This window comes from Chelonoidis abingdonii, chromosome 6, assembly GCF_003597395.2.
Source record: "Chelonoidis abingdonii isolate Lonesome George chromosome 6, CheloAbing_2.0, whole genome shotgun sequence".
Lineage (NCBI taxonomy): Eukaryota > Metazoa > Chordata > Testudines > Testudinidae > Chelonoidis > Chelonoidis abingdonii.
The window spans coordinates 110144766-110159092 of record NC_133774.1 but is presented as its reverse complement, the minus strand read 5'-3'; the positions used below and the strand labels follow the sequence as shown (position 1 = coordinate 110159092).

General features: G+C 38.0%; 1 protein-coding gene across 6 annotated transcripts in view; it reads right to left on the bottom strand.

Annotated features, from left to right (window-relative positions):
* NFIB (nuclear factor I B) overlaps positions 1–14327 on the bottom strand; it is a 228453-nt gene that overhangs the window by 64465 nt on the left and 149661 nt on the right. For all 6 annotated transcript variants that reach the window (XM_032776168.2, XM_032776161.2, XM_032776194.2 and 3 more), the window contains exons 4-6: positions 11917–11985; positions 9859–9979; positions 7417–7535 (exon numbers count right to left, since the gene is read on the bottom strand). In XM_032776168.2, the coding sequence (XP_032632059.1) occupies positions 7417–7535; positions 9859–9979; positions 11917–11985 (309 nt within the window). The remainder of the gene's footprint in view (positions 1–7416; positions 7536–9858; positions 9980–11916; positions 11986–14327) is intronic.

Genomic DNA, 14327 nt, shown 5'->3' with positions numbered 1-14327 from the left:
TACACTAAGGAAGCCCGAAGCAAATCAAATCCCAAATTACTTTAATACTGGATTAATTGACATACAAGGAATGTTGATATTGAAAAATTAGGCATATTGCTTGGATATTAAACATTATCTATTTCTGCTTTTTATGCCCATAGAGAAGTAGGTCAGAAACTGGTTTATAGTTTCTTGCACAAAACTTCTATGCCAGTGCTATTATCACCATGATGCCAGTTTTCAGCATAATGGCTGCCAACACACTCAGAAAGGTCAACTACAATTAAGAACTTTGATTTAAAATATATTTCAAAGCTTATTCATGATGAAAAGGACTTCTTACCTTAAGACTGTTGAGGTTAAGGAAATGAATAGTGTTCTTTCAGTGTCAGTGTCTGACTTTGTTGCACACAATATACTTAAAAGTAACACAGAAAATCAAGATATATGCATAAGAAATACATACATTTATTAAAGAGCACTTTGAGCTATTAAAAAGCAAATACAAAATTGGATCTAAACAAAATTCTCTAGCAGGATATAAATCAGCATAAAAACATTCCTTGACATACAAAGATTTTAGGAATTTAGACTGAAGACACAAAAACATTTAACAGATATTCATCAAGGTTAACCTCATAAGATGAATGCATCTGTCAGATGGAGACTATGTATTTCTAAAGCATATGCTTTATCCTTCTGTAGGTGCACCAGGAGTTGGAAGTATTCTTGAACTCTGTCCAATATAGGCCACCAAGCAACCTAGGTGATCTGTTATGGTTCTCAGTTCCTGGACAGCATTAATTACTTCCTCTTTCAATTCCCTTACTTCAGAAATTAAAATGTCAATTTTAGATAGTCCATGAGAAGAGGGCCCAAGAAGGAAAGTGCCATCAGGAAGGGGACCAATAGGGAAGGAGTGTCCAGTGGATGGGGAAAAAGCAAGAGGGGACAAGTGTCCAGAAGAGAGATATCCAACAAAGGGGGCCTGGGCCTGAGCAGAGGAGCATCCAAGAGCTGCTGGGCAGTCAACCGGTGAAGAGAGTCCAGCTGTTTCTGTTTTAATGGCATGTTGGCATCTTGATTCTTGACTGTTGGTGGATGTGGGTGAAATGTGAGAGACTGAACATGATGAAGAAACTGTAAAATTAAAATTTATTTCATTGTACATTGACTTTCAGTATTTTTGAACATCTGATTTCTGCAGAATTCCACATAAAACTCTAATTGTAATGCTTAGTTATGATATGTATAATTTATAAATATAGGTTATATATATTTACTTTAAACAATGTTGTAATACTATGATAAAAATAGATTTAAAGTATGACTTTAATTGATTTTTTTGCTATTCTATTAATATACTTTACTTTCAAAATGTAGTCATACATGTATATATAATGTACTCTTCTTAAGTTATTCCTGTCTGATTTCATTTTAAAAAAATACTCAGTTACTTACCAGACAATGAATCAGGGGTTTCTCCACCAGTTCTTTGTTTATCTTAAAAAAAGAAAAATGAACTGGGGTCTTCTTAAGCCATGCCACTTCCCCTGTATAACGACGGGCGACAGCCTGTTTGTCATGTTTTTAAAAATTCTCGTTTCCAAATGTAAAGGGAGTTTTCCATATAAAATTTTATTTGTTAAGAATTTTACAAAAATTTGCTATTGCATTTATGTATCAATTTCACTGAAATTTTATTCCTGCATCACAGAAAATTGGAGTTTTGTCTTAACGCAAACAGACATTCAGAGTTCATCAAGGTTAGCCAGACAGAAAATGAATAATTGTTAGAGTTTATAGTGTGCAGCCATGTTATTTTGAAACAAATATACATTTCCAATTGGTAGATGTGCACTTAGGCTTGATTCAAAGTCCACTAAAGTCAATGAGAGACAATCAATTGATGAGTAGTAATTTGCAAAAATTCATATCTAATATGGACTTGGTATTTCACATACCTTAAAGGTTATATTTCAAAAGGTAATATGAAAAATAGTTAAGTCTTGTAAAAGAGTCTTAATCCATAAATCTCTAATATTTCATACAGGAAAGTGAGTATTATAATTTATAGATGGGGAAACCGAGGCACAGAACACTTACGCGACTTTCCCAAGGTCACACAACAGAAGTAGAACCTTGAACTCCTTAACTTCAATACAGGGTCTGATACATTGGACTATGTTACTTCTTAAAGGATAACAACTTGTGCTTCTTATGACTGATTACGTCATATTAGAAAAGATCTTTGCAGTCACAACTGCATCCCAACTATTTTGGAAATCTACTGTAGCATTTCAAAGTGGTGTATTTGTTTTGGTAAGATCACATGAAGAGTACTGTACCTCTTTATTTTGTATGTCAAAGCAAATGTAACACTAATTATATGATCTTCCTACAATAGTTAACTGTACAGTATATATTTTTTCAAAAGAAGACAAAACTGTCGGGTCCATAAAAATAATTAAGAAATCATTTCCTTTTTTAAAGGAAATTTTTCAGAATCTGTTCCCCACACTCCTGTGGTAGGACATATTTCTCTAGCATTCCCAAACATTCCTAAGACAACTGAAGTAAACCACTAAGACAGCACAATGATTGCACAATGAGAAATAATGATAGGCTCTCTCTCTTTCATAAATGTTTATAATCTGGCTTCATCAAATATAAAAAGGAAACTAATTTTGAAATCTAACTTTGGTTAAAGAAAATGACTACATTTTTGCACAACAAATCCACAGTCTCTATTTACATTTTGGAGGAATTGTCTGATGGCAAGGAAAGAGCTATGTTTAGAACAATGGCATGTACAATAATGCTTTCAATGTAAAAAATTAAATATGAAATGACTGGCTATTGTTCTGAACAAGTCAGAGCCTCTTTGATTTGATTTTTGTTTGTTTGTTTTGGTTTAGCTTATTTATTTCTGTTCTTCCTTATATTTCCCTACATTTCACTCTTTTGGAATATTCTTGAAAATACAAACATCTTTAATATCATATCAAAGTCTCTTCAGAAATAGTGTGAGGAAAGGAGTTGATAATAGTAGTTTGCTTATACAGAAAGCTCCGTAACTGTAAAAGCAGAAGCTTTGGTGTTTTACTGATAAGTGCAGTGTGGGATGATGAGTTTAGTAGTAGTTTGGTGAAATCTTACTTTTTTACTTTTTTCCCCCCTCACAGTTTCACAGCCAGTACACACCCTAACCAAGCTGTAAATCCTCGTATTCCGCTCCCACTTCATGATGCATGCTTACACGTTACAGAACTTGGGGAAAGAGTGAGGATTATAATGGAGTCATTTGCATTGCGGCCTTTGTCCATGTCCAACTGCCTCATATTATGCATCTTGCATGGAGAATTAGAAAAAGTCATCCAAACTTCTGCACACCAAACACAACTGACAACACACTAAGTGTTCACACACTGTGTATTTATATGGTACACGCTTCAAAGGGAGTTGGGCAGCTCACTCCCCTTAACACTTTGAATAAAATACTTAAGCTAGGAACTCCAAACTTGGTTCAGCACTAAGGTTTTGCCACCACTGCCACCTCCAAACCCTTATCACCTTGTGGCTGCTCTGCAAACAGTAACACAGCAAGACAGAAATATTTTATGTTAAAGAGATCGACCACTTCAGTTTCTGGAATCCACTATTGTCTCGGAGGAGGGCTTAAAGAAGATCACTCTGGCTTAACTGCTTTCCACAGGAAGCTTCAAACACTGAAAATGTCTCATAACTAAGCACACAGAAAATTGGGTCCATTTCGGGACACAAGTTATAGAATTGAGTCCATGAAGTTTGAAATAGAGTATGTGAAACCCCCTTTAAAGTGAAGTCAATAATGCTGTGATCTAAATTTTAACTCTGAGTGTTTCTACTTTTGATCTTGTAGAAAAAGTTAAAATTACATTAAAATGAAAGAAAGGCTACTTACCTGCATATATAGTACCTCTGCATATTCACACTTGCAGGATGTGGACACTTCATAAACGTAGGATGATTCACCTTTCTGGTGCTGATGAGCTTCAGAAACCTTCTAGAAAAGCAGTGCCTGTTGGGACTGTCTGAGCATCCCCTAATGACACTGGATGTTCAAAGCTGTTTAAAAAGCAGCATGTAATTCTCCAACTTCCTCGTTTTTTTCCACTAAACCCCAGAATCTTATGAGAATAGAATTTCTTGGAAGACAGGAAAGGGTTCCTTCTTCCTTTATAATGGCACTGAGTCCCTTGGCACAGAACCCCTTCTCTGAGTTCTGTCTCCTCTTTCCTCTGCCTTTGACCATAAAGGTGAGTAGAATCACCACAAATGCCAGGCCCTGAGTGGACCTCCAGGCTTGGTACAGATAGGTGAGAAGCTTGGAATGAGGACCTCAGGAGCACTGAGCAATCTGCCCTGGCCACAAACGCCAGTTCCTGCTGGGAGCAGTTGCCATCAGAGGCGGTAGCACTCACCAACTTACGTTATGTCTACACAGCAAAGAAAAAACCTGCAGCTGGCCAGTGCCAGCCAACTTGGGTTCGCAGGGCTCGGGCTGTGGGGTTGTTTTGTTGCCGTGTAGACTGCCAGGCTCGGGCTGCAGTGGGACCATTTCACCCTGCAGGGTCCTAGAGCTCAGACTCCAGCCCGAGCCTGGAAGCCTACCAAACAATGAAATAGCCCCGCAGCCCAAACCAGGGCTGGCTGGCACAGGCCAGCTGTGGGTTTTTCTTTACTGTGCAGACATACCCTTAGATGAGAGACAAAGTCTTCTCAGTTTTAGGATAGCCTTAGAACCAGACATGGTACAATCCCCTGACCTGAAGCCAAAAACAGGCCAGGCACACGAGGCTTCTGCTTCCCCACTTCAGAGGGCTTCAAAACAGAGGCTCACTTTGCTGCAGAGGACAACATTCTTCAAGTGCGAATATCAGGGCTACTCTGAAGAGGAATACTAGAGCATTTTCCCTAGTCATGTGGTCAATTTATGTATAGAATGAAAAAAAGATGTTCAAGATACAATAATGTCTCTCAGAAACAGTGGTAACAAAAGGCAGCCATGGCAAAACAGAAGTAACAATGACCTACTCTGTCCCTTCCCAGGAATGAGGGCCTGTTCTCAAGACAGATCAGAGGTCTGTCTCATAAGGCCTCTGTCAAAGGAAATCCCAAAGTGTGCCAGTCCTTTTGGACCTGCGGTGTAAAGACGTGACATGGCAAAAATCAATCCAATGAATGGTTCTCCATGAGGAAATGTGAATACAGCTCTGAAAAGGCAAAGTGGCATGAGATATACCGTTCAAGACCAATCTTTCTTTTTGAGGGTCCTTGGAGTTGGATTAGGTAGAGTACCATGGAACTGAAACTTGAGACAGTCCAGGAATCTAACTGCACAAAAGTATAGAAATGAAATAAATGTTCTTTGTGAAACTACCCAAAACAGTCTTATCAACAGTAAAACTACTAATGCTACTAAAAACTCTGACTAATAACTCAGGGAAGTCTAGTCAAAAAATCAAACCAAAATTCTATGCATAGAGCAAAGATCTCTACCTGTTACCTGTGGAAAGAAAGGAACTGAGGGGGTTGGAGACTATCCAGGTCAAATCCAAAATCTAGTGCTGCAGAGTAGAGGCTTACGCAGTCCAACAGGCACTGCATTTCTAGAAAGTTCTTGAGGCTCACTTTGCCGCAGAGGACTGCATTCTTCAAGTGGGAATATACAGGGCTACTTTGAAGAGAAACAGACCATCTTCCCTAGTCATGTGGTGAATTTATGTATAGAATGAAAAAAAGACAATGCAGGATACAATAATGTCTCTCAAATACAGCAGTAACAAAAGGCAGTCATGGTAAAGCAGCAGTAACAAAATAAAGCTACTAACATAGGGCTGTGCGTCCTTTCTGAGACTACAAAACAAGTCTATTGCCCTTGCTGTCATCAGTCTGGGTACGCAAAGTCACAGGTTAAATACATACATTGCCTATGTGTTCATTTTTTTAAAAATTCAGCAGTAAATGCTGAAAATAAGAAAGCACCCTACACTAATGACTGGAGGGGCAGGGGAGGGAATAGCAACAAAACCAAAACAGAACACGGAAAAAAACCCAAAACATTGCTCTCTAGAAACCAATCTGAAAAAGAGAAATCAACCCCTAATTAACAAAAAGCAGAAAATATGACACTCAAAGATGAGAACAATACAAGAATTACTCCCATCCCAATGGCAGACAATAAAAATACAGTTTAAAAAAAATTAAATGGGGCAGGGATGGACAATTAAAATAAAGAGAGGCAACAAAAAAATGCAAAGGGGAAATGCAACTAAATTAATTACTTAACATGCACCACCACCACCACAATACCTCCACCCTCCCACCCCCCCACACACACACAGGAAAAATTCTAAATGCAAAAAAACCCACCCCAAAATAAAAATAAATAAATAAATAAAAGCACGCCCAACAGCCAGTCAGAAATGGAGAGGTTGGAATTGACTGATGAGCAAAGGACTGAGGTAGCAGGAGCTAAATATTAGGAGGGGAGCGAAAGAAGGAATTACATGTCTGGCTCTTTATTCTGACTTTACAAGCTGTGCTACATAGTGCATGGATGTGTCTGAAGAACTGCATGGGGCTGACAAGCATCAAGCACAGAATCCTTTGAACAATATGATGATTAAAACATCTACAATGCATATACTGGGAATATCATAACACATTACAGGTGTGAGGGAATTCTATCTTGGCATTAATGTGAAGACCAAGGTGACAACAGTTAACAAATGTTAAATTCGCTCCATGGTCAGTTATTTCCCTCTCTAACAAAATACTGTAACTGGGATCTAGTACCCTGACAAAATATTGCAACACACGTCAGAATACAGACAAAGACACCAATGCTACATCAGGATTCGTTAACATGGACCCTGAACTCAAACAGAATTCCATAGAAGATAATGGGACTGTGCCCAGGTACAAGGGTCTTCCTTAATGCAGAATCCCAGTGCAGAAACTGAGCCTTAGTAACTTAATATTGGCTCAACCAAAGTGTAGCGACACTTCAGTTTTACTTAGCTAAAAACAAAAGATAATGTTCAAATCCTGTTGGAATGGAGTTATTATCTTTCATAGAGTGTACATAATATCAATTAGGTTTTCAAAGACTACTTCTTGTATAATAAATGTTTGAACAACAATAATACAATTGACTATGTGGAAAAATGATCATTATGTGATTGTTCATGCTACTTGACTTAGGGTTTTTTTTAAAGATACGTTTGTTTAGAAACACTTAAAAAAATTGTTGTGAAGAATAGCTAAGATTTATTCCCTCCCCCTTTTTAAGTGTCATTGCATTGCAATTATACAAACAAAGAGTGGAAAATCTATATTTCTGATGTATGCTTGAACACTTTGGCATAAAATGGTCCTCATGCTACTCACCTTGATCTCTTTCATGCCATGTCCGACTCCCAGCAGCTGGTGAATTTGGAGAGGGGTAAAAGTCTCCGGTTGGGCTTGGTTCCATATTTTCATCTATGGAGATAGTTTTGGGTCTCTTGCTGTTGAAATAACAAAGGTGTTGGTATTAAAACTTATGTGCAGTTAGCATTGGTACTGCAGAGGCTATAAGGATTTTAACAAATTTTTCAACACAGAGAGCAATTAAAAGAAAAACCATGAAAACAAATGTTTAAGGCTGACCCCTAACATAGGTCACACAGGTGTGTGCATTGTATATAAATATTTACATTATATAGTTGGCATGTGTGCATAATACACAAAAGACCTGCTGTGGGGAGAATTTTCAATCTCTGCACGTTCTAAGTCCGGCAGCATTTAAGACCATGGCCAGATGTCCAAAACCTGCAACCTGCTGTAAAAGAATAATGTCACTAAAATGTTAAATTCTCTGTATAATTCACTTCAGGCAAAGAAAAGCAATGGAGGAGTGTTTCTGCACCCCAGATAAGGTCAGCCAGGTAAGACTTCAATAGCTCAGAATATGCTAGTAGAAGGAAAGCTTACTTTACCCACTCCACCAGATCAGAGTACCAAGTTCACTTTTCAAAGAGGCCTGCCCTGAAACACAGTCTTTTCATTTTTGGTTAGCTTAATTTAAAATGAAAGGTCTGCATTTCAAACTCCATCATTCAAAGAGATTCACTTCACTTCAATCTAGTAGGAGAAAGGCAAGTTTCTTCTTATCAACGCCTTCTGAAACTTCTCAGAATAAGCAAATATCCAAAGGAAGATGGGGAACCAGGCATGAAGGTTTAACAATATTTTGACAATACCATGAAATAATTATGACAATACCATGAGGATAAATTTATATTTGATTTAAAAGGTGAAATGTAAGGCTGAAAAGATAATGGAGTTAAACCCAGAAATATACACTATAACCAGACTGAGACATTGTTAATAATAACCTTGTTAGTAATTATTTCAAAAACTGTGATGCTCTCTGCCCCTCCTAAGACCATGTGAATGGTGCTTCAGAGAGTCAGAATCCATAGAGGTGGAGAGGAGTAGGCCAGAGTTGGCTGAAGCAGGGATTCAGTGGCCCCATTTATCATCCCTTGACTAGCCTCACAGAAATTTCCCAGGAAAGATAATACAACTCTTGCCTATATCACGTTCTACCAATTCTGCTTCTGCACTAGGGAACTCCCTCCACTTAACAGGAGGTTCTGGGGGAAGCCACAGCCAGAACCAGGCCCTGGCTCCATCCAGAGTAGGGATCGGTAACCTTTGGGACACGGTCCATCAGGGAAATCTGCTGGCAGGCCGGGACGGTTTGTTTACCTGCAGAATCTGCAGGTTTGGCCCATCGCAGATTCCACTGGCTGCAGTTCACCTTTCCAGGCCAATGGGAGCTGTGGGAAGCAGCGCGGGCCAAGGGATGTAGCCATGCGCCAAAGGTTGCCGATCCCTGCTCTAGAGTCCTGTGAAGGATGGGGACCTATCCCATGGCCTAGTCCACTGAAGACAATCCTTCTCCTGTCATAACAACCTGGGAAGAACTCTAAGAGGAAACACTCAAATATTTGTAATTAACCTTTGTGTGCTCCTTCAGGAAATCGAGATCCGACTTCTGGTGCTTCATGTCCCCACAATTAAATTTACATATAATGTGGCTGATTTTTCTTTTTCCCCCCCTTCCCTATTCTATGCCTGATCCAGGATGCTAAGGAGCCCTTTACCAGGGACAATTGTGAGTCACCACCTTCTCACAGCTAGTGAAAGCTCTGGATCAACAAGGTTTTTCTCACAGAATAGTATTAGATTGTTTTCTAAAACCCGGAGAAATCTGACTGGCAGATTAGGAGATCATTTATAATTTTACCTATAGGAGCAGCGAAAGGTGAGTCTTAGCATCCTTTCAAAGGGATGCAAAACGTGAGAAAAGGCAGCAGTGTTAAATAAAAACAAAACTGTGCTTCTCCACAGAGCTACAACTGTTCTGCCTGATTCAGTCAGTAGTGCTAAATGCACCCCTTCTTCCTGCAAATGTAAAATCTCTGAGTGTGTATAACTGAGCAGTTTTAGAACACATTGCTTTTTGCTAATAGACCACTAATGTGGCTTCCTCTATTAGACCACTAGAAAGTGGTTTCGAAAACTAGAGTGAAGTGGCATCATTTGTAACACTCGTCTCAGTTACAGGAAGATATTCTTACACCATGAGTTTATTATCCACATATAATTTATAAAAAATATACATACTCAAATTTATAAAAGCAACAAGAGCTCATGCAATCTCACACTTTCTTTACAATATTATTAAATTGCTTTTCCCACATCATGAACCCTGACTTCACATAGCCAAATAACCAACTTTTTGCCAAACACTAATATTTACTCTTTTAAGAATATATTTACCTGATTGGTGGAGAGGACAGTGACCTTTGTAGATTTACACCCGAATTCATATCATGGTAGTATGGCTGGCTTGGAAGCTCTCCAATCGGGAAGTTCACTCCAGTTCCCTGGGTAATAGGCGCTGAAGAATACATTATTAAGAAGAGTCAAAACTAATCTCTAGATTTTTGACCATCCTTTCTATTTTAACATTTAAAAAATCTTGACATTATAAAATTTGTAACTAGTTTTCTGCCTATTGAAGAAATCAAGTACAGTCAAGTTCTGTTAATTTTTACATACCTTAAAAACAAATGAACTGCTCCCTCTGCCTCCTCCCCAGAAAATCTCTGAACATATATGCAGGTTTATTACTGTATATTATTGTTTTATCATGGATAATGTGGAAATCATGAATGGGAAAAAGTGAGAAAGATGGAGATACAAAACTGAGCATGTTGTAAAAGCGTGTGAACATCCCCGATCGCCTATTCATGCCAGAAATAGTCTTATATGGAGAGAGCTTTGCACTGGTAAATTTGCTTTCACCTATGATGCAGATATTGTTTTTGTGTACACACACATACTGTTATCTTTACCTTTGTGTACTGTCTGTGGATTGAGAATTTTAACTTCAAAAATAATTGAATACGGTATAACTTATCTGAAGGTTTGAATTTTTCTAACAATTACAGCATACTTTTGTTGTGGCTTGAGGTTAAACAAACACATGGGAAGAAGTCCCACAGAAACCACATACTTTTAAATTTATTATTAGAAGGGCATTATGAGTAACACTGAGAAGCAGAGGATTTGGCAACAACATAATCTTGTTTTTTTTAGATATGACCAAATGATTAAAAGTCTGTGTGTGTGAATTGCTCAGGCAACACACCTTATGAGTATGTGAAACCTGTATTTCACATATGCAAATCCTCAATTTTGGAAAGAACATTCAGTGTTGCACACGCATAACTTGGATGGGCATAAAAAGTGCATGTGCCTTAATACGCGGGGCCTAAAGTGCACTCAGATACATACATGTAACTCTTATTTAAATAACCATTGATGTCAGTGGGAGTTACGCACACAATTTGGCCTCAAAACGAGCAGTTTTATTGAATATATTCCATGCACACATTATATCACATCAGTCTTTTGGTGGGGTACTTAAGCTGACTTCATACGAGTTAGTCTTGATTTACAGAGCTGTGAGATCAGAATCAGATCTTTAGCTTTGCTGAACTAATTAAAACTTGCAGGGTGTCCTGTACTAGCATGAACTAGTACTAGTGTAAATTTGCAGCAGATAGTTTTGGGGAGGCTCCTGGAACATTCAACCATTGCAGTTTTAGTTATAAACTCCATATTCATCACTGTTGTTGTTTCTAAATGAGTTCTGAATTCATATTTTTGTTCACTCCTTTCAAAATGAAGTCTTAAACAGAAAGAAATGAACAGAATTTACGTTAAATACAAGAAGGAAGTATACCAAAAATAGGAGTAAATAAAAACAATATCTGGACAATAGATTATTCTTATACCATATTAAGATTTTCTATGAATTTGTATATATGTTACAGAGAGGGAGACTACCGTGGTCTACATTGAATTAATTATACTCCCTATTCTTGCTATGATGTAACTGTCCTTTAAGGTCATGAGATTGGAGCAAAGTAAATGAAAAGAGAGATCTGATGCTTTAGCAGAATTCCAAAGATGTACAGAGGATAGAACGACGGGGAAAAGTTGCAAGTGCATGAAAGAACTTGTTTCATTATCTGTGGTAATTTTATTGACATCACTTCATTGAGCCATGCACAGCAAATGGATTTAAGTTCTTAATAAGATGTTTGATTCAGAATTTGAAAAAACAAAGAAAGCCTTTTACCTGTTTTATTATAAATGTATGCAAGATGCACTGTGACATCATGCACAAGGTTAAAAGCATTTTCTTCTTGTCTTAGGGCCCAAAGCAAACTCCACTACAGTCAAGGGAGAGCCTTCAATTGACTTCAGTGGACTATGTATTAGGCTTTTTGCATGTGTTAAATCATTAAATATAATGTGTTAACTTACTTCTGGACACTCTCACAAGTTCTGACACATTGAAGACTCCAGATTTTACAAAACTATCCTCAAGGTACCCTGAAAAAGACCATAATACTGTTGTCAACTCACTTTCTTAGAAATAAAAAAATATATACACCGTCTAATAGCAAAATCAACAAAGAAAAGTACAAAAATTAGACCAAAACATGATGACAGCAGTTCACAGGATGGGATGAGAGTTGAAATCCAGACTGTTATGTGCAAAATTTAGATTCCATACAAGAGATTCCTCAACATATCAATGAAATTTAACAACCAATATACTGAAATTATAGTTAGTCAACTGAGAAAAGTATATAACAACCTCCTTTCATTGATCTTTTCTATTTGACTGACAGCATCAAAATAAGAAGAGATTGGAACACTTTCTGTTGGATCAGGCAATTTGGTAATGAGAGATTAAACTCTCTCTCTCTGCTGGGTGCATTTCTGGTTTGGAATCTAGTCCAAGATGGCAGTGACTACAAATTACCATTTTAGGACCTGATTCTTCCCCTTTGAAGTTAATGCGAGTTTTGCGATTGACTCAAATGGTAGCAGGGCCTTTTAGATGTTCAGTGGCCAAAGTGAAATCTGTTGGGTTTGTTAGGTATTTATCTACAGGTCAAAACACAGATTTAAGAGCCCAACTTTAGGCACCCATGTTTGAAAATTTTGGATTCTATATATCTATTTATATTGAGAGAGAGAGAGAGAGAGGATTCCAGTCACGCCAGGAAATGATGCAGTGAGACAACAACTAATATCAAACTCAAATTACCACCATCCAAGTGATGAAGCTACAAGATGTAGAATCAAGAAACCAAGGTTTTCTTTGGACATCACCTATTCAAGTACTGACCAGGCTCACCCTGCTTAGGTTGAGATCACATGGGATCACAGCCTTTGGAGGTATAGATACAACTCCTCAAGCTTTTTGTTAGATTTACAGGGGGGTCATAATCCACTTGTAACATGCATATAGCTGCTGTTAATATTATTAGGAGTTATGCCTGGGCACAGAGGGGAGAATACCTTACATTTTACTCTGTACTGCTTAATATAGTCTACGCAAAAGAACGTGTTCTCCATTTTCAATTAAAAATGCATTTTGCCCCAGATGTTTTTAAAATTTTACATACATCATCATAATTCACATCCTATATGGCACCATTTAAAGGCAACAGCATATATAAGCAAGTGCTCCTAAAACAATTTTTCCCATTAGGTAAGGTATTAGCAGCATGAACTGGTATTCCCTATGTTTACCATGGGTATACCACTAACACAGTAAATACCTTACATAACAATAAAATCTTTAAAAGGAACTTTTAAATGTGTCCTTTGCAGATCACAGTTGATGACAATCAAATTATCTGGAATGTATGTAATGTGATAAGGGTTGACAAGTCTCCTTTAATATATCTTTTAGGAACCCAGTACTTTCCACCTTCAGGTAAGTTAGCAATACATTAAAAAGCTGCTAAAGTCAGGAAAATGACTGTAAAACTGGCACACTTTATGCCCTGGGTGCATTCGGAATAATAGTGCTTATTTTTCTTTTAGGGCAGGGAAGCTTTTACTACTCTTCACTCCTGCCAGCAGTGGCTGAGTGATTAACATGTTGACTACAATCCTTGCGGTTGTATGTTTGAACCTTCCTTGATTTCACACTGAAAAGTCACTTCTAGTAAACCCAGTTACAAAATAGGCAATCAAAGGTGGTCAGATTAGATGCTGACCACATCACCCCCTTGTGTAATGCTGACTATGAAATTGACATGCTTTACCCACTTAGACTGATAAGCCATTGGCATGGGAGAACTTTGACTCTTGCTAGCTCTGAAAGACAGCTGAAGTCTATTCTGGCTCACATAAGGGCAACCGAATTGTTAAGCAATGCATGTGTAAAGAGTGCACTTCACGGGGCAAGCTGAGAAGAGTTAACACATCCAACTGAGCTCAAACTGTATTATGTAGGCCTACTGTCTTTGCTACACTATTTGTTACACCTACTAGCCAGAGTGAAAAAGAGCAAATAGTCACACTTTAAAAGAAATGAATTTCAAATGGTAAAAATTACATAGACTAATCAATCTCAAACTTCAGAGCTGAAGACCCATTGTCAGCTGAGTGTCATTGCAATACACAGCCTCACAGCAGGCATGTCCTGACACTGTCATGATGTTTCAATCCTCAGGTTACATCAATATACATCACTGCATCTCTTTATAACTCCACCAGAGAGGTCCTTTGGGGCCATCTGCCTGTCCCAAGTCAGGATAAAGGAGGAGGGTTGGGCGTGGGGCTAGCAACTCCACCCCATAAAAAATCAACCTGCTACAGAAACGACAACAACAGAGACAACAGAGACTTTTACCCTGGAAAAAGAAGGGTCT